This window comes from Hipposideros armiger, unplaced genomic scaffold (assembly GCF_001890085.2).
Source record: "Hipposideros armiger isolate ML-2016 unplaced genomic scaffold, ASM189008v1 scaffold_139, whole genome shotgun sequence".
Taxonomy (NCBI): Eukaryota; Metazoa; Chordata; class Mammalia; order Chiroptera; family Hipposideridae; genus Hipposideros; species Hipposideros armiger.
The window spans coordinates 146,607-171,280 of record NW_017731489.1 but is presented as its reverse complement, the minus strand read 5'-3'; the positions used below and the strand labels follow the sequence as shown (position 1 = coordinate 171,280).

At 36.9% G+C, this 24,674-nt stretch overlaps 1 protein-coding gene across 1 annotated transcript in view; it reads right to left on the bottom strand.

Moving 5' to 3' along the window:
* DNAJC15 (DnaJ heat shock protein family (Hsp40) member C15) overlaps window positions 1–24,674 on the bottom strand; it is a 70,653-nt gene that overhangs the window by 7,144 nt on the left and 38,835 nt on the right. The window contains exon 5 of the mRNA XM_019650345.1: window positions 15,537–15,607. Coding sequence (XP_019505890.1) covers window positions 15,537–15,607 — 71 coding nt within the window. The remainder of the gene's footprint in view (window positions 1–15,536; window positions 15,608–24,674) is intronic.

Genomic DNA, 24,674 nt, shown 5'->3' with positions numbered 1-24,674 from the left:
GTTAGAGACGTTTTCAGTCATTATTTCTTCAAATAGGTTCTCAATCCCTTGTTCTCTCTCTTCTCCTCTGGTATCCCTATGATGCGAATGTTACGCTTGATGTTGTCCCACAGGTCCCTTAAACTATGTTCATTGTTTTTTATTCTTTTTTTCTTTCTGTTGTTCTGACTGGGTATTTTCTGCTACCTTGTCTTCCAAATTGCTGATTCAGTCCTCTCCTTCATCTAGTCTTTTGGTGATTCCTTCTAGTGTATTCTTCATTTCAGTTATTGTATTCTTCACATCTGACTGTTCTTTTTAATGGTTTCTATGTCCTTCTCTATGCTTGTTATGTCTTTGTTGAAGTTCTCACTGAGTTCCTTAAACATTCATATGATCAGTGTTTTAAACTCTGTCTTTGGTAGGTTGGTTGCCTCCATTTCATTTAGTTCTTTTCTGGAAGTTTCTCCTGTTATTTGGGACATGTTTCTTTGTTTCCTCATTCTGTCTGCCTCTCTGTATTTGCTTCTGTGGATTAGGTAGATCTCCTATGTCTCAGTCTTTGTTGTGGCCTTATGTAGTTCGTGCCCTGTGTGGTCCAGTGGCACAGTCCCCATGATCACTTGTGCATGTGTTCCAGGAGTGTCCCTTGTGTGGAGTGTGTATTCTCCTGTTGTAGTTGAGCCTCAATTGCTTTTGACACATCAGTGGGTGGGACTGACTCCCAGGCTGACTGGCTGTGAGGACTGGCTATGCTCACTGTGTATGAGCTGAGATGTGGGAGCTGAACCCACAGAGGGGGATTCGCCCCAAGGGTTCTTGTGCCTGTTGAGACCACCCTTTGGGTGTGTCATTTGGGGCTAACCAGGTAGTGCTCTGGTGTGGTCTGAAGTTGGTTTCTGGGTGCTGTTTCTGGTGTCTCCTGGGAATGGACCCCATGCAGGCCAATTTCAGCCTTGCCTGTGACTGGCCTGGGGCTACCTGGGAGGAGCCCAACACTCTATGTGCTTAGCTGCTGCCTGTGCTGGAGCTGGAGGCACGTGGGGGTGGCCTCGCTGTGAGCTGAGGCCGGCTGCCACCAGTAGTGGGCCACTATTTTCTTGCATCAAGTACCAGCTTCACAGAAGTAAAACCACTCCAGAGATAGAGAAAACAGGCAAACATGTATGTTAGAAGTGGGTGCTTTAACAATAAATAAATGTTTGCAAAATGTCTGGGTAAAAAGTCCTTACCAGCATAAGAGAAAATGAGAAAACATTATACGATTAACAATTGCTTCAAAGTTTGTTATAATTTATTACTAAGGTACATTTCATAATTAGCACACCAATCTACGGATTAAGAAGATAAGTTCCCTTTTATCCTGTGTCTTTCTTAGACAGATCTTATCACGGATTTTTCCGATTTCCTTAACTCTTGTTAAATCTTATAAATGTCTAAATGTCTACATTCCAAATCTGTAAGACAGAAGTGAGAAGTATCGCCACGTCTGATTTGAAGGATTCTTATAGGCCACCACCTTTCTAAAAAGAAAGATGTTACAATCACGTGGAGGCGGACAGGAGTTTGACTTCCGGCATGAGGAGTTCCACTGTTCTGCTCCCCAGTGAAACTGGTGAAGACTACCAAAAAGTCCTAACGATACGAAGCCTCTGGGAATGGTCTCTAAGACAAAAATTTAAAAAGAAATATCTATTCAAGAAAAACCTATGAAAATTCGGTGAGAAAAGCAGGAATCTGTGGTATTTGAACCAAAACAGCTCTCTCCTTTCCCCTTTCAGTTCAGCAAGACAGAGGCGCCAAGTTGGGCTGCCGTAGCAAAGGCAGCAAAGAACACAAGGCTCGCGCTCTCCCAGCTCCTGGAAAGAGGGCTTTCTTTCTGGGAGGTACAAGCTCTCCGTGCTTCTCTTCCTGCCTGATGCTGAGGCTACGTCCCAGGCAAGTGGAACAGAGGCTCCAGTCCAAAAGGCATGGTGGGTCCCATACCAGGAAGGCAAGTCAAGCAGAGCTCAGGCGACTACCCCCTCTACTGCACACTTAGTGGGGGTTTCACTCAGTGAGAAGTTTGTGATGGTTTTCACCCCCAATTCCAGAGCCCTGGCCCAGAGATTTTTGCCTGTGGAATAACCAGTCCACAAACCAATAGCTCCTAATCTCTTCCCAAAGGAACTGACTTCATTTGAAATAGTGTGGAGGGTGCTCTCAAGGACAGAACAAGAACAACAGAGGTTCTGATGAAAAGCAACTGAGAACAGAGTCATGAATCCAATGAAGATATAGTTTAGACTATAGGTCAGTTCACAGCAGAGAACCAGGGAACAACTGAGCAGAAAGGCATGCCTTCCTGGGTTCAGAACAAATATCAAACACTGACCTCAGAACCTATTCCATAAAACGAGCTACAATTTGATTGTTATTAGTTTGTAGAGAAATGTATGTCTTGGGGCATTGTTGAAAACAACAAAGCAATTTCTCACAATTAGTGGAGTTTAACAGTGGGATGTGATCAAGAAATAAGAGGAAGCGAGGCTTACCAGTGCCAATGTCACCCCAGGGTGCCCGAGGGCACACCCAAGGATGTGCCTCCCTGAGAACAGTGTAAGAGGCCTAACACTGTGGGCGTGGTGGGGGTGGGGGTGGGGGTGAGTATAGACTTCACTAAAATAATCCAGCCAGTTTCCAACAAAATATTACAAGGCATTCAAAGAAACAGGAAAGCATGACATGACAGTATGACCCATACATACATCATGAAAAAAGCAGCAACAGAAACTACCTGTGAGATTGACCAAATGTTGGATTTATGGAAAAAAGATTTCAAAGTAGCTATTATAAATACATTCACAAAACTAAAATTTAAAAAAAAAATCACTAGAGAGGCTCAAGAGTAAATTTGAAGTGGCACAAGAAGGAATTCGTGAACTTGAAGACACAGTGATTGAGATTATGCAAGCCAAAGACCAGAGAGAAAAAAGAATAAAAAAGATCAGAGCCTCAGAGAAATGTGTGGGCTACCAATACATGTGCAATGGGAATACCAAAAGGAGATGGAAGAAAAGAGAAGAAAAAAAAATCTTTAAAAAAATAATGGCTCAAAACTTCCCAAATTTTCTGAAAAACAATAACCTACACATCCAAGAGGATTGACAAACTCCAAGGAGGATACATAAAAAGAGACCTAAGAACAGACACATCATAGCAAAAATGCTGAAAGCCGAAGTCAAGGAGGAAATCTGGACAGTAGTATTAGATCAATTACATAAGAAGGCCATTAGACTGAGGTGGCTAAAATGCCTTAGAAGTCTACATAGCCAACCCAAAATCTAAGCCTATAAATCCCTCAACATTAAGAAATTGAAACCTGAAGACAACTAATCACAAACAGTCAACTAGGCTTTTCCAAGTAAGGCAATAAATGCTAAAGCTATAGCCTAACAAAGAATATCCTTGCTTTGTTTCTGCCCCTTCTCTATAAAAGTCTTTCCGTAGCTCCTCTCAGTGGAGCGCTCATAACCACTTCTGGTTTGGCACTGCCCAATTCAAATAGATTTTTGCCTAAATAAACTCTTAAAAATTTTAATATGTCTCAGTTCACCTTTTAACAGTGGCAAGAACATAACAATGTGTCACTTGGAAAGAAATCCCAATAAGATTAACAGCTAATTTATTAGAAATAGCAGAGGCCACAAAACTGGGATAACGTATTCAAAATCCTCAAAGAAAACAATGTCAACTGAGAATCCTATATCAGCAAAGCTGTCATTCAGAAACAAAGGTGAAACAAACACTATCCAAGATAAACAAAAACTGAAAGGATTTTTAGTTAGCAGATCCACTTTAGAAGAAATACTAAAAGGAAGTTATTTAAAATGAAAGCAAGTGATCTCAGATGGTAATTTCAATCCACGCACACAAAGACCACTTGGTAAAGGTCACTATATAATTATAAAGACAATACAAATGCAAACTTTTCTTTCTTCTCTTAACTGATAGAAGAAGCAATTACATAAAAATAACAAGTATAAAATGTATATAGAAATATATGTATAATTGCTACTAACAGCACAGGTTATAGCTAAAGGATACAGGGTTTTGTTTCAAGGTTATGAAAATGTTCTAAAATTGTGATAGCCGCATGTATCTGTAAATATACTAAAAACTACTGAATTGTACATTTTAAATGGGTGAATTGTATGGTACATAAACTATCTGTTTTTTAATAACTCGAGTAGAGAGAGGAGGATCTAAAGAATACTTTGAATCTAAGGCAGTTTATCAGGCCTTTAGAGAATCATAAAAATCCAGAGTTGGAAGCATCTTAAATATTTCCCATGACATCCCTACCAAGTGTCCTCCAGCAGTTGCCTATCTCGAAGGACCTTCAGAGCTCTGCCTGAACATCTCTTTTCCCACCACTGCAGCTTCAGAGTCTAGGAAAGAACCTTGCTTCCCGCGGGCAGGCACTCAGCAATAGCTAGCTGACTGATGTTTTGTGAAGGAACTAAGATAGCTCCAACTACAAGAACAGTCTCCCTCACAAGAGGTCCAATCTTCACTGCTCACAGTTTCTTCTCAGTGAACATAATTCCGGCTCTACAAGTAGGCATAGAAGATGGGCTTCACATACATAGGCAACATTTTAATTAGGAGATGTTACACAGAACCCCTCTAAGTTTCTCACTATAGCAATGTTTTATGTTCTTTATTGCTTCGGCCGAAAACCTAGGAACCATTCTTCCTCATTGCTCCTCACCCCCAATCCAACGGCTTTGCTGACTTTGCCTTCAGAATATATCCTGAGTTAGACCATCCTTCACCTCCTTCATCACAGACACCCTGCTCTAAACCAATATTCTTTTTTGGGTTACAATCTTCTCTACTCATTTCCATGCTTCCACTCTTGACTCCGTGTGTTCTCCACAGCTGCCAAAGTTGTTTTTCTAATATTGTAAATCGGGTATCATTTCCACGACACTTAAAATTAAAGCCAAAGTTCTTGGCGTGGCTTGCAAGCTCCTCTGGCATTCGGCCCTGAGCATCGTCTCCAATCGCATTTCCTACCTCTCCTCCCCTCGTTCACTATGCTGTCGCCGATCTCCGTACAATTCCAGAAACACACAGTCTAGTCTCACTTTTCAAGGCCTTTGCGCTTGATAGTCCTCATGCCTGAAATACTTTCTTTAGATTTTTGTGTGACGTACTCCCTCAGGTCTCTGTTCAAATATTATCTCCTCACTGAGAGTTTCTAATATGGCTGCAAGTTCATACTGCGACCACCTCCTCTCCAGCTGCCAGTCTCTATTTCCCCTACTCTGCTTTATGTTTCTTAAAAGTACGTATCATCACGGGACATTTTCTGTATCAGCCTTTTCGGTATAACAAACTACCCCAAAACTTAGTGACTAAAAACAAGGAGGTTTCTTTATTCTCACTCTTCTATGGGGTTGCTGCTGGCTCTTCTAAGCTGGGAGAGGACACGACGGCAGGATGGCGCAGGGTGGCCTGACTGGGCCTCTCTCTGCTCGGCCCTTCATCCTTCAGGAGCTGAGCCTGGGCTTCCTCACCTGGTGGTCTCAGGGTTCCAAGGGTAACAGCTGAAGCTCCAATGCTTCTTGAGGCCTAGGCTCAGAATTCACACAATGTCACTTCCGCTATATTCTATTGCTCAAAGCAAGTGACACTGGCTGACCTGAATATAATGGGTGAAGAAATAGACCCCTCTGATGAGGGTTGCTGTGAAGAAACTGTGGCCATTTTTAATCTACCAAATTACCTATCTACTATCTGTTTCTCCTAATGGAATATAAGATCCACGAAGGCCAGGTCCTTGGTATCTGATTCAGTGTCTAGCACACTGTCTGGCTTATATTAGGTGCTCAATGAATATCTGCTGAATGAATGACTGACCACTCATATGACACTGCTTCCAACTGTTCATCATCCTGTTTGGGTTCTTCTGAATACTACTCAGCCTCTCAGTGCCCTTCAAAATCTGGCCTCCAAAAAGGGAAACAAAATTCTAGGTAAGGTCTAACTGCCTAGTTCAGTATAGCTGAGTAATAAGTATTAATGAAATGAATGAATGACAAGTAGAGAAGATCGTGGTAATATTCAGTCTTATGCACCTCAAGACTACACTAACTTATTTTCAGCAGCTTCTACACTGTTGAATCTCACAGGCTATGAGATCACATATACCCTACCCCCATAGCGCTTTTCCATGTGAAATACTGGGAAGTTTCTGTCCTATATTTACATAATTGGTTTGGGGGACCTAAAAGAACATTCCATCTCTCTCTGTTGAACTTTTTTGATTTTTTTTATTCATCCTTGTTGAATTGAAATTTAATCTCTCCTAAATCATGGCTCTCTCTAGTTGATTATTTCCCTTGACACACAAACCTGCTCAACAAGCTTCCATATTAAAATATATTTTAAAAGTAAACAAAAGAAAGCAAAAACAACATTCTGTCCTTTAAATGCAACATCCCCCGCTTCCAGCTACGAACCCATTTCTTGCCTCCTCGTCTCACAAAACTCAAGAGCACTGTCTATAAGAGCGAACTCGACTTCCTTAGCCTCCTTTCACTCCTCAACCATCAAGTACAACTGGTTTTTAAGGTCATCGAAGGCTCCCAGTGTTGCCAAAACACTGTGGATCCTCCTCTGCCATCTTCTTAACAGTTTCCACAGCAGCATTCAGCACAGCTGATCATTTGGTTTCCTTAAATATACTCCTGTCTTACCTTCTATGGCACCATTCTCTGCATTCTCCACTCTACACATTATTTTTTAAGTGTTATTTTCAAAAATACAAAGTTTTGTAAAAATTATGTTATTTAAATTAACATGTGGTATGATTAATATTTTACAATGAGGTAATAGATAATTATCTTTAAAACCGCCTCAGTTTTAATGTCTAGTGTATAAATATTGATAGATATTATCCACACAAAGTCTTTTTGGGCCTGAGACCAAAGAGTTTGAGTACTATTCCTTTAATACAAAATATGACATTAAAAAAATTAAAGCAACAAACAAAGCAAAAAACAAACTCATAGAAACAGCACAGAAAGGTGGTTACCAGAGGGGTGAGGGGACAGAGGGTAAAGGAAGGTCAAGTACATGGTAACGGAAGGGACTGGACTATGGTGGTGAGCACGAAGTTGAGTATATAGGTGTTGTATCATAACACTGTATGCCTGAAATTTATATATGATTAACCAATTTTACCCCAATAAATATAATTTTAAAACTTATTTTGCAATAAATTTTCCAAGAAGGCCTGCAAATCAAAAGGGGGAAAATACAACAGAAAGAGAAACAGTGGTGAGCTAGACATCAGAAGTATCAGACAAGGACTTTGAAATAACTATGAGTAACATATATAAAAAAAAAATAGAGTAAAAATGGAAAAGATAAACATATAAAGATTACAAAGAGATCTAGAGTCCATAAAAAATAATTGGCAATTTAAAAATAATTTAAACTAAAAACTGAACTAGGTTTAACAGTAGATTAGACAATATAGAATGACAATGAACTGAAGAAATTAGTTAAAAATATCTCTACAATAAACAATAAAAATACAGAAGGGAGCATAAAAGACATGAAACACTGAAAAAAGTGGGAGCTGAAAATGCGCACAATTGGAGCTTAAGAGGAGAAAAAAGAGAAGCAATATTTAAATAGGTTACAAATAATGGAGCAGAATCTTCTAAAACCGATGAAAGACATCCTCCCATACATTGAAGAAGCTCTGCAAGTTATAAGCAGGGTGTGTGCAAAGAAACCTACACCAAGTTGCATCACAATAGAATCACTAAAGGTCAGAGAAAATCATAAAAGCATTCTAAAGTCCCACCATTACCTGAGGAGTGGCCAAAGTAATATTTTATTTTGGACTATAAGAAGTCAAAGAAGTATGCTGTATTCGTTAGACAATCACTAAAAAATAGTGTTTTAAAAGAAGTTTATGAAGTTACTAAAGGAAGAAGGTAGAAAACAGTTTTATAATTTTGAATCAGCCAAAAGAAGTCAAGAAGTAAAAATAATATAAACAAGTGAGTCAAACAGTAAATATATTTACATGCATAAATATATTTAAATATCAATAAGTACATTAAATATAAAAGAACTAAATACTTGTATTAATAGTCTAAAATTGTCAGACTCATTAAAAGAGCAAAACCCAACTACATGTGCTCAGAATACACAAAGTTTAAAAAGATAAAGGAAGATTGAAAGAAAAAAATATACCATGTAAACACTAACCAAAAGAAAGCTGATGCAGCTGCAAATAATTTGAGATAAAGCAAACTTTACTGCAAGAAGTATTATTAGATGTAAAGAAAGATATTACAAAATGATGGGCCAATCCACAAGGAAAATATAACAATTCTAAATGATTTGCACCCAAATCACACTGCTGCAATATGGAAAAACAAACAAAAAACAAAAGATAGAACTAAATGGAGAAATACACAAATCCACAACCATAGCAGGTAAACAAGAAATCAGTAAGAATATATAGAAGATCTGATCAACACAACAAACTTTACTCACATATTCAGAATACTGTATCCAATAATCACAGAATATACATGCTGTTCAGATTATTTACCAAAATTGCCCATATGCTGGATCATAAAGTCAGGTTCAACAAATTTCAAAGACTTTAAATCACAGTATGTTCTCTTCCCAAATGGAATTAAGCTCAAAGTCAATAATACAGAAATAGTTAGAAAATCTTCAATTGCTGGGAAATTTAGGCAATACATGTCAAATAACACATGGGCCACAGAGAAAACCATATGGAAATCATAGTATTATGAACTGAATGATAGCTGAAGTCAATGCTCTAAGTACCCATTTTTAAAAATTAGAAAAAGGACAGCAAATTAAACCTAAACAAAGAAGAGATAAGAATAACAACAATGATATAGAAAATTAATTTACAGATGGAGAATAACAAAATAGATAATTCTTTGAAAAGATTAACAAAAATACATTGACCTCTAGCAAGACTTGCCAAGAAAAAAAATGAATGACACAAATTAATAAATTATCGACATTGGGAATGAAAACATAGTGAACATTACAGCTACTACAAATATTACAAAAGTAATAAGAGGATATTATAAGCAACTTTATGCCAATTAATCTGAAATTTTAGGTGAAATGGAAAAATTTCTAGGAAAAAACTAACCAAAAGTGAAATAAGGAGAAACAAAAAATCTGAAGAAATGTATATCTCTTAAATAAATTGAATCTACAATTTTAAATTTTCCTGCAAAGAAGTCTCCAAGCCCAGGTGCCTTCACTGGTGATTCTTATAAACATTAAAGGAAGGAATAACACATTTTATACAAATTCATTAAGAAAATAAAGGAAGGCACTGCTCAATCCCTTTAAGAGGCAACAACAGTAACCTTGGTAGCAAAATCTACCAACTTTCAAAAAAAGCAAAATTACAGCCTAATTTTTCCTGTAAACAGAGACACATTTTTATTCCTTTAAATTAACAGTAAGCACTTCTTATGCCATTTAAGAAATCTTTGGCCTAGTCTATATTTGTTTGTTTGTTTTTAATATAGAGAAGCATTATTGTTTTATCTTTCACATTTAGGTTAAAATCCATGAAGAATTAGTTTTCCATATGGCATGAGGCAGAGTCAAGATTCATTTTTTCCATATGAACACATCGGTGTCATTGCCTGATTAGTGCGAAGGCCCCAGCAGTTTTACCCACTGATGTTTTGCACCATCAGTGTAAACGTCAGAGAGTAAAAGGGAAATAGTTTTCACCTCACAGAGCTCCTGAACGGGTCTCAGGAACCGCTGGTGGTTCCCAGAGCACACTTCGCTATGGCTTCTGGGTATCAGTGAGAATGAACAAACGACTGCTCCACATTACAATATGGACAAATCTCACAAGAATAATATTGACCAAAAGCAGCCAGATGCAAACGACTACACACATTCAAAAGAGGCAAAACTAGTCTATGATGATATAAATCAAGACAGTGGTTCCTTTTAAGGGTGAGGTAGATGGCGAGGAGTCATGAGGGGGTTTCAGAGGTGTGGTGATGTTCTAGGTCTCCATTTGGGGGCTAGTTATATGGGTGTGTTTGTAAAAATTTAGAAACATACTTCTGATTAGTGTACTCTTCTGCCTGTATGCTACACTTCAGTATAAAATATACTTAAAAATAAGGTGGGTACTAGACTTATCAGGGGCATCATTTCGTAAGTTATATAAATGTCTAACCACCATGCTGTACATCTGAAACTAATATAATATTGACTGTCAACTGTAATTGAAAACTAAAAAATGTTTAAAAATCAATAAGATATTGAGGAGAAAAGTGACTTCTTAAACATTAAATTGAATTACATTACTACTTAAAAGCTGACAGTAACTTCCTACTGTATTTGGAATAAAGTTCAAATATGATACAAACTCTACAGTGTTTCCTTATCAGAAAGCATAGCTATGGTTTTCCACATGTCGGCACCGCCCCATGCCATGCTGCCTCTCCCCTCACCTATTAAACCCCTACCACACTGGCTCTCTTTCTTTCCAGTCTGTAAGCACACTAAACTCTTTCCTCCCTTAGAGCCTTTGCACATGCTAGTTCCTCGAGTTTCCAAGCACTACAACACAACACAGTAGCTTCTACTTGTCCTCTAGGATTTCTCAGAGAAGCCTTGCCCAATCACACTATGGGAAGTTGCCTCTTCCCGCATTGTGTATCTCAGTCCACTGTTCGTTTCATTGCACTGACTGCAGCTTGAAACAGGTTTGTTTTTTGTCTGTCCCCTCTTAGAATGTATGCTCAATGAGGACAAGGATCTAGTTATCTTGTTTTACAGTTAAAGTTCCAAGATTTAGCACAATGTCTGGCATATTGTAGAATTTGAATAAATAATTCTGAATGAATGAAAGAATAATTTCAGGTCATTTCATATCAATCCAATAATTCTTTTAAATTTTTGATAGTATGTATTAGCTATCACTCCAAATTCTTTTTTTTTTTTTATTGTTAGTTTCAGGTGTACAGAACAATGCAATAGTTATCCTTTTCACCCTTCACACAGAAGCAACCCCTCCCCCCATCCACTGCCCCCCACCCCCAATATCATGCTTATCTACTACAATCAAATGGACTCCATTCCCACACTCTACTCCACATCCCGTGACTATATGTATATATAATTATAGTTGACATACAATATTATTCAACATCAGCTTCAGAAATACAGTGCAGTGGTCAGGCCTCTACAAACAACTATGAAGTGGTCTCCCTAACAAGACATGAGTCCATTTGGCCCCCTAAAAAATATTTAAACATTAATGATTATATTCCCCAGACTGTCTTTTCTATCCCTAAGGCCATATTGTACTTTACCCATAAATTTTACTTATATGCCTTCTTTTCATCCATTTGCTTATCCAGTCACTAATGAAAACAAAAATTTGGAGTTCATTAAATGTCAGCCATACAGGTTATAAATTTGAATCAGCCATGTTCTTTACTTTTAAAGATCTCATCACTTATTAAGGAAAATTAATGTGATGAAACAAAATAATCTCTTTACAAAAAATAAAAAAGAACTCAAATACAAAGCCTCAAGTCTAATTAAACTGTTGAAATGAAGGGAAAGATAAACCCTCTGAAACAAACAGGCTAGTACATCTATCCAGGGAAGAAACAGCTAATTAGGCATCACTTTTTCTTAGTTAATCCATATTGACTCTTGGTGATCCTATCTTTCTTTTCCAAATGTTTACAATCGATACTTTAAAATACATTGTAATAAATTATAATATATTGTTACCAGGTCTCATGTCAAATTTAGCTTCTTTTACAATGAGAGTATTCAGGGGAAATCCATTCAGCAGTATAGTTACTTTGATTTGTTTTTAATCCCAATATTTAATCTAATTTTGATTTAAATACTATTATAGAAGAGTGAGACTATTTGTTTATTGAAAGGGAAGATAAATGGAGGACGATTGAGAATCTCTGCTGCTACAGACGGGCAGCTTCTAGCTGAAAGTAGGGAAGAAGTTTCTACTAGTTACAGCTGCCTACCAGGGGGCTTGCCTTGCAAAATAGGAAGCTTTCCAACTCTGAAAATCTTTAAGGAGAGCTAACAGGCCATTTTTCCCAGGATAGCGCAGAAACAGTCTTGATTTAGGAGGAAACACTGATTTAGATCAGTGTCTCTCAAAATATGGTGAACAAGCACTTTATAAAAAAATTCCAGTCTATGATGGACCAATACTTTTACAAAATACAAAAGCATCACACATTTGGGCGTCATGGCAAAAGGTTTACTTTTGATTTCTGTTTTTAACTTGGGCACATAGGTAACAAAGTGCGTCCTGGCGTGGACAGGTGAGCTACACTTTGAGTGGATTAGATAGCCTGTGAAAGATCGCTGAGGTTCCACAGGTTTTCAAATATATCTAGTCTATCCTCCTTTCTATAGTTACTGGGCATTAATATCAAACTACTAATTTCATAACAATTAACCTCTTACTTCAGCAATTAAAAAAAGCATAATCTGAAAGATATTAGTCTAAAAACATTAGATCAATGACCTGAGATTTCTTATTGCATTAACCTTTTATCTCACTAAATCGAAATAGCCAATTTTCCTTTTTACCAAAGCACATTTGAATGTTCATTTAAAACTCGTTACAAAAAAATTTATTTCAACCATCTCTCACACTTAATTTTCTGGTGTTACTTTCTTTGCACAAGTTGATAATGAGACGTGTAACAAATTATAGTTGATCACACCTCTGAAGTTCTTTACCAACAGGTAGCAAAACCAACAGAAAAGTCCCTCGGGGGTGGTGATGGCTGGGGGTGGAGGAACATTTGTGAATTTCAGAAGCATTGGGCAGAGGATTTAAGTTTTTGCTACCACCTATAACAGTGCTGACCTGGCCACAGCAAACATGGCGAAGAATTATACAGAGGGCTCAAAATTAAGAGGTACCCGTTCTCATGGACCTAGAGGATATTATGCTAAGTGCAGCAAGTCAAACAGAGAAAGACAAACACCATATGATTTCCACATATGTGGAATCTAAAAAACAAAATAAATGAACAACAACAACAAAATAACAGAAACAGCCTCATAGACACAGAGAACAAACTGATGGCTGCCAGATGGGAGGGGGTTTGGGAGGCTGGATGAAAGAAGTGAAGCGATTAAAAAGTACAAATTGGCAGTTAAAAATAGTCATGGGGATGAAAAGTACAGCACAGGGAATATAGTCAGTAATACTGCAATACCTATAAATGGTGCCAGGAGGGTACTAGACTCATCCAGGGACCACTTTGTAAGTTATATAAATGTCTAACCACTATGCAGTACACCTGAAAGTAATATAACACTGAATGTCAACTGTAATTGAAAACTTAAAAATTAAAAAAATTAATAATAAAATAAAAGATTTCGCCATTCTCAACTTTCTCAAACACTCCCAGCTTTCTCTCTCCAAGGACACGCAGACATTTCCATTTAAAATCTTCCCATTAAAAAAAAAACAAAACAAAACAACCTTCCTTTTCAAGAGAAAATTTTCAGACTTATGAGTTGTCATCTACCAACCCCATCCTACACGGATTCCTGCTGTAGTTCTAATATTCTTTCATTCACCAGGCTTTCACTAGAGCATTTCTCAGCTACGAGTATACGAATGGGTTTTAGGAAGTCTCTCTGAAAAGCCAAATATTGGGTTGTCGGAAAAGTCATGACGCATTTTTGCGACAAAAAAACATAGGAAAAATATGTCATGACTTTTCCAACAGCCCAATTATTTCAAAATTTGGGATGAATGAGCAATGATGTGGGCAAAATGTCCACAATTGTCAACATTCTTAAAGGGAACAATAATCCAAAGGCATTAAAAGCATCTTTATTAAATTAAAAATGTGATCTGAATAGAAATATAGGCTACAGTTTCTTCATTCATTAGATAGGCATATAAAGATATTACACGATATCATATAATCAAAAAGGGCTTTAGAAAGAATCCCTTCACTTTGTAGATAATGAAGTTGACACTTGGAGAGGTTAAGCAGCGTGGGCAAGGGCAGTGCTAGCTAGAACGCAGAAGCCAGAGAAAAATGCTGGCTTCTTGCTGCTTCCAGGTCTACCCCTGACAGCCTGACACCTGCACAGGGACAGACAGAAGGACATTAGGAAACATAGTATAGACAGTCAACACTCCACCAATGATAATCACACAACCTCAGGATAAATCAAGCTATTGATTATTTCTTTAAACACTACTGGCTCATAAGATATAGAAACGTTTTCTTTTTTTACTGATGATATCTACAAATACATATCCTCTTAGGTGCGTTTTAGACCTTGCTTCCTTGCCAGTAGGCACAATCAATAAACCATCAATCATGTGAAAAACATGAGTGCTTGATCCTCCTGCAACCAGTAAGAGAAGGGCATGCACCAGACCTGGAGGGGCAGAGGGTGCTTAGGACCCAGACGGCTTCACAGATGCACTTAAACACATTTCCTTCTGAGGCAATTACTCTGAAAGCCCACAATGCAAAGTAAATTAGTTGAGTGGATCTTTCAGTAACTGTTGAAGCTGTTTAGAAATTTTAAGCAAAACCTCATTTCAAAGTTTATTCCCTTGTTTATTCTCACTAAAGAACAGCAAGTACAAAAACCAAAAAGGATAATGTTTGGTAAAAAGAATTTTTATAGTAAGTAATTAAGAGAGAAAGCTGGGGAGAAAAAGAAAAAAACCTTATTTTGGTGTCAGTTAAGATGGGTAGGAATTCAAAATTTGTTTTTATTTTTTTTTCAAAATAATTATAAAACCGAAAGTCTCTAAATAAAGAATCTGAGAAACTCTTCATTCTCCTCCCCGTCACCCCCACCTTGACTTCTCAAATACAGTGCAACTTCTACCATCTGTTATTTTAGAGCAGAAACAGTAATGAGCATATGGGCTTTCTCTCTCAAGCAGCTGTAGTGTAGTTAAAGTTATAATAATTGTCTTTCTGTAAGATAAATTTACATTAAAAACCTAGCCAGTTAAAAATAAATGGCCCAGCCTCAGAGCCTTCCACAATAAAATTAAGACACTCAGAACCATCTATGACATATTACATTCAGAGATTTGGAAGATAATCTCTAAATCTTGTGCTTTTATATTTAAGGTTAAACAAATAAAATTCATGATGCTCAAATCAGTTTATGTAATCAGAGTCCACAACTCATGTATTCTCTTTCTCATTCCAATGCTAAGGGCCTCAAACAGGGGTGAGGTACTCATATATAAAAATCATAACTAAGTTCTTGAAAGCTGAAAATATAAATCCACCACTTCCATGGGTCCCTGAATTCGAATCGAAAGCCTTATTTATTGTAAGAAAAATCACAATACATGTGGCATATAAACTTCCATTTCAACTATAAATCGTTTATAATGAGTTTAAGTAAAGCGAAAGGAATCCAGAGCCGATTCTGATCCACACATTATGAAAAATCAGAATTTTACCCACCTTTATCTGGGTGATTCAAAATCATGATTCTCCTGTGAGCTGTTCTAATCTTGGCCTTGCCAGCAGATGGGCTGTAAAAAGAAATTAAAGTGCTTACAATAAATGGTGTCAAATGCAGATTATAAATTAATGGTTTATATGGGTTTCAAGAAATTAAAAACTAATGAAAATTTCACCATCTTGTGGATAAATACGAAATTACAGCCTGTCACTTAATTCCAGTAACCATCAAAATAAATCATTGATTCAGTGCTGCATGTATTTTTCTTCAGTCCTTTGTGACACCAGTCCTTATTTTCAAAGTAAAAATTAAAACACAATATAGAGGGAAAGGGAGTCATAGTCTATAAACTATACTATAAGTCTGAAAACATATGCTTCAAATTATTTTGTGGAAAGGCAGTATATAGCGTAACACACAGGTATTTGGACTCAAGAGCTACTGGACGGCTGGATTTTAATCCCACTGCCACATAGAATGGAGTAACATTGGTCCATTCTTTACCTCTCCGTACTTCACTCTCCTCATTGTAAACCACAGCTGGGGAAAAAATATTTCTCATAGAGCAATTGTAAGGATTAAATTAGTTAATGCCAACAGAGTGCTGAGACAGTGCCTGGCAAGAACAAGTGGTCCATAATCATTAGCTTTATTATTACTGTGTTTCAACAGAGCATCTCAAAACATTTCATAGCTCATAATTTATTTAACTTTGCGAGAACCCTATGGGAAAAACTTGGCTGCTAGAATCTATGCTCTAAACAAAAATTAAAGAAGAAAGTTAAATAAGCCTAAAATTATTTCAGCAACACCATATTTATCCAGCATTGGAAATGTTTGTCATTAGCACATTTTCTAAGCAAGGAAAGAAAAAATAATAACACCAACAAAAACAAAAGCCCAGTAATGCTTCTTAGTAGTTACATTATCTGAGGTACTTAACTTTTCCGGGCCTCAAATGGGGACAGTAGTACCTGACAAAGTATAAAGTAGTTGCTGTGAAACTCAAAATAATCTAGATGTATGGACAATTCACTCTGCAGTGGATAAAAGCAGGGACTTTTAGGGATATTCAGATATAGGTTCAAAATCCTGATTAGCTATACAACTTTGTTTTGCTTACTTAAACTCTCTGAGTTATAATTTTCTCATGTTTAAAATGGATATAATCAAACTACTTCCCAGGATTATTTTAAGGATAAATTAGATAATATAAGTAAAAGGATTAGGATGACTGAGAACACTGTCAGAGTGGTAGTTATTATGAATATAAAGGGTACTTATGAAAATTTATTATATATTTTTAAATGGAGTATAAATAACCTAATTTAACATTTCACCTAATGTTAATAATTTAACCTAATTGAATGACTCAAAAGCATTATCATGGGTATCAATTAAGTACAAAGAAACTGTTAAGTTCTGCAGAGGTCTGCTTGTGCTTCTACAAAATGGTATAGAATGCTATTGATTTAAGTTCTTCCATCTGTTTTGAACCCTGCCTCCCTGGCTGTCAGTTGTCAATCCTTGATTCTGCCAGTGTTCCAGTTTTAAGGTGTTCCCTTCCAACTTCTAACTTCCTGGAGTTAAATAACAAATCATCAAGCATGTTAAAATACACTATCTATTGCTGAATAAGCATATAAAATAGACTTCTATGAATAACATAAATGTCTTGAGTTAAAGAAATCAAAAGACAAATAAAAAAATATCTTGAGACCAATGAAAATGGAAATATGACATAGCAGAACAGCCAAAGCAGTTCTAAGAAGAAAATTTATAGCAATAAATGCCTACAAAAAGGAAAAAAAAAAAAAAGCTCACAAAAATAACCCAACTTTGGACCTCAGGGAACTAGAAAAGAACAAATTAAGTCCAAAGTTAGTACAAGAAAGAAAATAACAAAGATCAGAGTGATAATAAATGAAACAGAGATTAAAGAGACAGTAGTAAAGATCAGTGAAATTAAGAGCTGCTTTTTGAAAAGATAACCAAAAGAGACAAACCATTAGCTACTCACCAAGAAAAGAGGACTCAAATCAATACAATTAGAAATAAATGAAGAGACGTTGACTGATACCACAGAAATACAAAGGATCATAAGAGACTACTCTGCACAATAATACACCAACAAATTGGACAACCTAAAAAGATTCCTAGAAACATACAACCTACCAAGCTTGACTCATGAAGAAAAAGAAAGTCTCAGCAAATTACTAGTAATGTGATTGAATCAAGAACCTCCCAACAAAGAAAAAAAGCCCAGGACAAGATGGTTTCATTGAATTCTACCAAACATTTAAAAAGAAATAATATCAATCCTCCTTAAACTCTTCCAAAAATAGAAGAGAAGACATCACTGTCAAACTCATTTTACACGGCCAGCATTATTCTGATACCAAAACCAGAGAAGAATACTACAAGAAAAAAAAAATTATAGGCCAATATTCCTGATGAACATAAATGAAAACATTCTCAGCAAAATATTAGCAAACAGTATTCAACAATACATTAAAAGGATCATACACCATGATCAAGTGGGATTTATTCAAAGGATGAAAGAATAGTTCAACATCCACAAATCACCGAATGTGATACATCACATTAACAAAATGTAGGATAAAAGTCATTTTATCATCTCTATTGATGCAGAAAAAGCATTTGACAGAATTCAACATACATTTATAATAAAAACAAAGTGGGCTTAGAAGGACTGTACCTCAACATAATAAAGGCCATGCATGACAAGCTCACAGCTAACATCATGTTCAACAGTGAAAAGCTGAAAGCTTTTCCTCTAAGATCAGGAACAAGACAAAGTTCCCCAATCTTGTTACTTTCAATCAACACAGTATTGGAAGTCCTAGCCACACCAATTTAGCAAGAAAAATAAATGAAAGACATCTAAATTGAAAAATAAGAAATAAAATTGTCACTATTTGCAGATGGCACATACAAAAAAAAAAAAAAAGAAAAAGAAAAAAGAAAAAATCCTTAAAGATGACACCAAAAACCTGTGAGAACTAATAAATGAATTCAGTCAAGTTACAGGGTAATATACAGAAATCAGTTTTGTTCCTATACATGAATAACAATCAGAAAGAAGGATTAAGCAAAAAATTCCATGTACAATTGCATCAAAAAGAATAAAATATGTAGGAATAAATTTAACCATGAAGGTTAGAGGCCTGTAACTCTGAAAACTTTAAGACACTGGTGAAGGAAATTGAAGACAACACAAATGAATGAAAAAATATACTGTGCTCATAGATTAGAAGAATTAATATTGTTCAAATGTCCACACTACCCAAAGCAATCTACAGATTTAAGCAATATCCATCAAAATGCCAATGGCAGTTTTCATAAGCTAGAACAAAGAATCCTAAAATTTGTATGGAACCATAAAAGACCCCAAATAGCCAAAGCAATCTTGAGAAAAAAACAAAGCTGGAGATAATATGCTTCCTGATTACAAACTATACTACAAAGCTATACTAATCAAAATAGTATGGTGCTGGCATGAAAACAGACAGAGATCAATGACACAGAGTAGAGAGACTAGAAATAAACCCATGCATATGGTCAACTAATCTATGACAAAGGAGGTAAGAATATACCATGGGGAAAGACAGTCTTCTCAATAAACGGTGTTGGAAAAACTGGATAGCTACATGCAAAAGAATGAAGCTGGACCCCTATCTTATACCATTTACAAAAGTAAATCCAAAATGGATTAAAGACTGGAACATAAGAACTGAAACCATAAAATTCCTGGAAGAAAACATAGGCAGTAAGCTCTCTGACATCAGTCTTAGCAATATTTTTTTGGATCAGTCTCCTTAGGAAAGAACAAAAGCAAAAATAAACAAATGGGATTATATCAAATTAAAACTTTCTCACAGTCAAAGAAACCATCAACAAAATGAAAAGGGAACCTACTGAATGGGAAAAGGTATTTGCAAATAACACATCCAATAGGGGGTGAATATCCAAAATCTATAAAGAACTTACACACTTTAATATCAGAAAAACAAGCCAATTTAAAAAATGGGCAGAGGACCTGAACAGACATTTTTCCAAAGAAGACATACAGATGGCCAACAGGTACATGAAAATGCTCAGCATCACTGATCATCAGGGAAATGCAAATCAAAACCACCATAAGACATCACCTCACACGTTACAAGGGCTGTCATCAAAAAGACAAGAGATAAAAAGTGTTGGGAAGATGTGGAGAAAGGGAACCCTTGTGCTGTTGGTGGGAGTGTAAATTGGAGCAGCCACCAGGAAAACGTATAGGTTCCTCAAAAAGCTAAAAACAAAACTACCATGTGATCCAGCAACTGCACTTCTAGGTATATATCTGAAGGAAATTAAATCTCTATCTCAAAAAGATATCCGCAGCCCCATGTTCATTCCAGCATAATTCACAATAGCCAAGACACGGGAACCACCGCCATGGCATGTCCACTGATGGATGACTGGATAAAGCAAACGTGGTACACACACATATACACCGGGGTGACAAAAAAATGTACACACATGACTTGTATTCATCTTTTGTTATCAGCATATATTATTACAATTTGAATACAGCTTTTTCCTTAAAACATGTATACATTGTTTTCGCACCCCCGGTCTATGTAAAATGGAATATTATTCAGCTGTAAAAAGGGAAGCCATTTGTGACAACATGGATGAAACTTGAAGGCATTATGCTGAATGAGATCAGCTAGACAAAGACAGATACTGAATGATCTTACTTATATGTGGAATCTAAAAAACCTAACTCACAGGAACAGAGAGCAGGTTGGTGGGTGTGAGGCGGGGGGCAGGAAGACAGCAAAATGGATGAAGGTGGTCGAAAGGTACAACTTACAGCTGTAAGATAAAAAAGTCCTGAGGATGTAACAGCATGGTGACTATTATTACCGATACAGTCTCTATATTTGAAAGTTGTCAAGAGAGTAAATCTTAAAAGATCTCATCACACGGAAAACAAATCTATACCTCTGTGAGGTGAAGGACGTTACCTAAACTTTTGTGGTCATTGATTTGCAATATAAACATATAGCAAATCCTTATGTTGGGCATCTTAATCTAATATACAGTGTTATGTGCCAATTATACCGCAATAAAACTAGGGAGATTTTTTAAAATTAATTTTTAAAAAAATAAGTATTTTGGTATAAAGACTTAAGGGTATTCTTTTTGGCTGCTTGCAGAAATCTTTTGGGGGACCATTTCAACTTACTTTTTGTTTTATAAATACCTTCCACAGAGACAAATAGGCATTATTTGATTACAAAGACTACTGAATTTTGAGAAAGAAATCATTAAACATTGTACCAGGGCTATGAACAATATTGTTTAATTACCTATTAAGAATGAAAAACACATTACTAAGAAAAAGTCCAATATGATTTAGTTTCCTGAAGCTAACCTACATTTCTCATTCCCTATTTTTGGTGCTCTGTAAGACTTCTTTCCTTTCTTAGTTATGCTTTCTGGTTTTGTGTATATATTTGACATGTCTCCTTAGGTAGATATAAATTACTGAAGGACAGAAGCTATGATTTGTATCAAAATATTATGTAGTACTGAATATGCAATAGGTGCTTAATGCATTTTATACCACCCTCCAAATGTAAATGGCTGTCAAAAGATAACTACTTGAAAGAATAGAAGTTCTGTATTAGAAAATACTAATACTATAAAGGGTTATCATACTGTAGAAAAATTAAAAAGGGGGAGCTTTAAAAACCTTTAATAAAACTAATCAAATGCAGACCACTAGATAATGAAGATATAAGTTCAGTAAAACCCAAATTTCTACTGTACGTGTCTTTTGTGGGGTGTGTATATTTTAAGCTGCATCTTATTATGGATATTAAGCTTTAAGTTAGCACATCAGACAAAGTCTGAAAATCACTTCCATTGCCTATAAAAAACAGTACATAAAATGCCATAAGCATTACTACATGAGGTCTGCCAGCCACGGAACTAGACTAAAGTCAGAAACATAAGGAAAGTTCTTATGCACAAGTATGGCCATTTGAAATATTCTGCCTTTAAGATATTATAACAATTAGACTCCTAGCGGTGAGCTTTGGGGGTGAAGAATGTATTCTCTTTTTCCTGACGGGTTTATTCCCTTTTCTTTAAGTCCCTAGGACCTCAATACATTTGACTACGTTTGTTCTTGTAAAGATAAAACAAGATGGGAGAATCGTAGTACTTAAACATAGTATAAAAATTAAATGCAGCTCTGATATATCTCCAGTGTAGACAATTTCACCAGGAAACTGAAACTGTAACTTGAAATATCCTGTGGTCTAGGTGAGCGATTTCAAACTGTGCCCCCTGCGCATCTGGCTGAAGTGGGGGAGTAGGGTGCTGGAACTGAGTGGTGGGCCCTCAGTTCCTGGGGCAAATGAAGCAGTTTCGGTTTCATCTTTTCTACTGTTGGTCTTTTGAATAACATTTATTGGGTCTTCAGAAAAGTCATGATGTATTTTGTCTATGTTTTTCGAAGGTCATTTATTTATATAAAGAACAAAGATCAATCAATGATATATTGCCCATTTTGTTCGATAACCTTTCGCCATCTTTCAGTGAGCTTCATAATTCCTCGTTCGTAGAAGGCCTGTCTTTATTTGAGAAAAACTGAACAAGGTGCTGATTTACAGCCTCATCTGAATTGAATGTTAGACCACGCAGTTTTGAAGAGAGCAAAACAAGTGGAAGTCTGACGGCGCAAGGTCAGGCGAGTATGGTGGGTGTGGCAACACATCCCATCCAAGCTCCTATAATTTTTGACAGGTGATCAAACTTGTGTGTGGTCTCTCGTTGTGGCGATGAAATGCAACTCCTTTATGATTAACGAGCTCTGGATGTTTCTGGATGATGGATTCATTCAAACTGTCCAATTGCCGACAGTACGCATTCGAATTGATTGTTTGGTTCCTTGGTAGGAGCTCAAAAAACACAACAGCTTTAAAATCTCACCACACTGAGAACATAGCCTTCCTCTGATGAATGTCTGCTTTCAATGTCATTTGAGGCGAATCATCACATCGGGACCATGACAGTTTGCACACCACATTGTTGTAAACAATCCATTTCTCATCACTATTAGCAGTTGCTTCAAAAAAGGATCGTTGTCCTCATGTTTAATGAACATATTGCAGATGTTTATATGTGCCATCAAATGAACTTCTCTGAGTTCATGTGGAACCCAAATATCGAGCTTGCTTACGTATCTCAGCTTCTTCAGGTGGTCATGAATGCTTGAATGATGGATGTTCAATGTTTCTGCAATCTCTTGTGTCATGTAACATGGGTTTGACACGATCAATGCCTTCATTTTGTCCTCATCAACCTCGGTGGGCCTCCCTGACTGAGGAGCATCGTTGAGATCAAAACCACCAGCACGGAACCATCGTTGGCACTGATGTTCTTGTAGAGCATTGTCACCGTAAACTTTATGCAACTTTTCACAAAGCTCGATCCTTTATGGAAGTAAAATATGTCAAAACTGCAGTTTGGTCTTCCATCTTCAACTTGTAAAATCTCCAAAACAACCAAATTGCTCCATTAAAAAAAAAAAATGAAGCTAGAACTGTCAGCTGTCAAATGACATAGCAATAACATAGATGCGAATGACTCTAGTACTTCCAAAAATGAACTTGTGACATCTGTTGCAAACATGCGTCATGACTTTTCCGAAGACCCAATCAATAGTCTAAACAGAGTTCCACAGACGCTTTTAGAAAGTTTGTACATTACAAATGTGCATCGTTTCAGAAAATACCAGGAATAACGACAGTTTTCCTGGGCAGTAAAATATTTTCAGCTTTATGTAATATGTAAGAATGTATAGAATCATCTAGTGGCACACAGAATTATTTTTTAATCCATTATCAACAGGGTCGGCTCCCTTTTGCCTTTACCCACTCACTACATAGTCCAAGTAATTCACGTTCATCCACCACGGAAAAGGGAACCAGAGCAGTGCAGTCACATCTTGAAGGATCTTTGCAGAATCAACATTGCCTGGCTGGGAGACAGGGCGAGAGGGAGCAGGGAAGCCCTGCCCTTCTGTTTCAGGTGTTCAGGACAGAGGTTCAGCGTCTGCTTTCATGATGGAGACGGAGAGACAGAGGAGCCAACGTTTACTCAGCACCTGTTACCCGGGAGGCTCTTTTACAAAAAGGTATTATCATATCATTTTATATTATTCCAACAAGACTAGATATCATTAATTCCAATTCAAAGATGAAGAAACCGAAGTGCAGGAAAGCTGAAAATGACCAAATGATGCCATGTGATGCCTGGGCGGCAGAGCCAGGACGGGGGGCTGGTTTGCTCAGCTGACGTCCATGAGGAGTTACTAAGTGCCGTGTTTGTGTTAAGAATTTCACGTGTGTTAATTTTCAGAACTGCACAGTAGAAACGAATAGTACCTCTAGTTTACAAATGATAAAACTGAGGTCACACAGCTACGAGGTGGTAAAACTGGTATTTGTCTCCAGATTCACAGGTTATCAGAGTCTGTGCTCTTAACCACTGAATTTTCCTTCCAAAATTGTGTACAGCTTCCAATTCAATGGGATAAAACCTGATAGCCATGCACCGTAATGTACCTTCAGTCAACTTCTAATTCTCAAAAACCCTTGTGTTTGTTTTCATGATGTGGTTCATTTTGCATTTCAAGATTATGAATGGGATATTACGGGGGAGGGGGCAAGAAAATGACAATGCTATTCTGAATAATATTAAAGCAAGGAACAGTTAGCAATCTAGGTAACTTCCTAATTTGGTTCCCCTACTTAAAATCATTTCCCTTTTTTCTATTCTCAGATAAGGAGAGATCTCACCTCTTCTTATATTTAAATAAAGCACCAGGCTAAATTGAGCGCTTTTTCTCCTCTCCCTACCCCTTTTTGTTTTTCTTGCTAAATCATAAGAAATAATAAAATGTTTTGGCCTTGAAAATCTGCTAGTCTGTAAGAGATTTTAAAAATTATGTCAATATAGGGGCCGGCCGAGTGGCGCGATGGTTAAGAACTCGCTTGGGATGCCAGAGGGCCCCGGTTCGGATCCCACATATGAGGGCCAGTGACACTGCCCTCCAC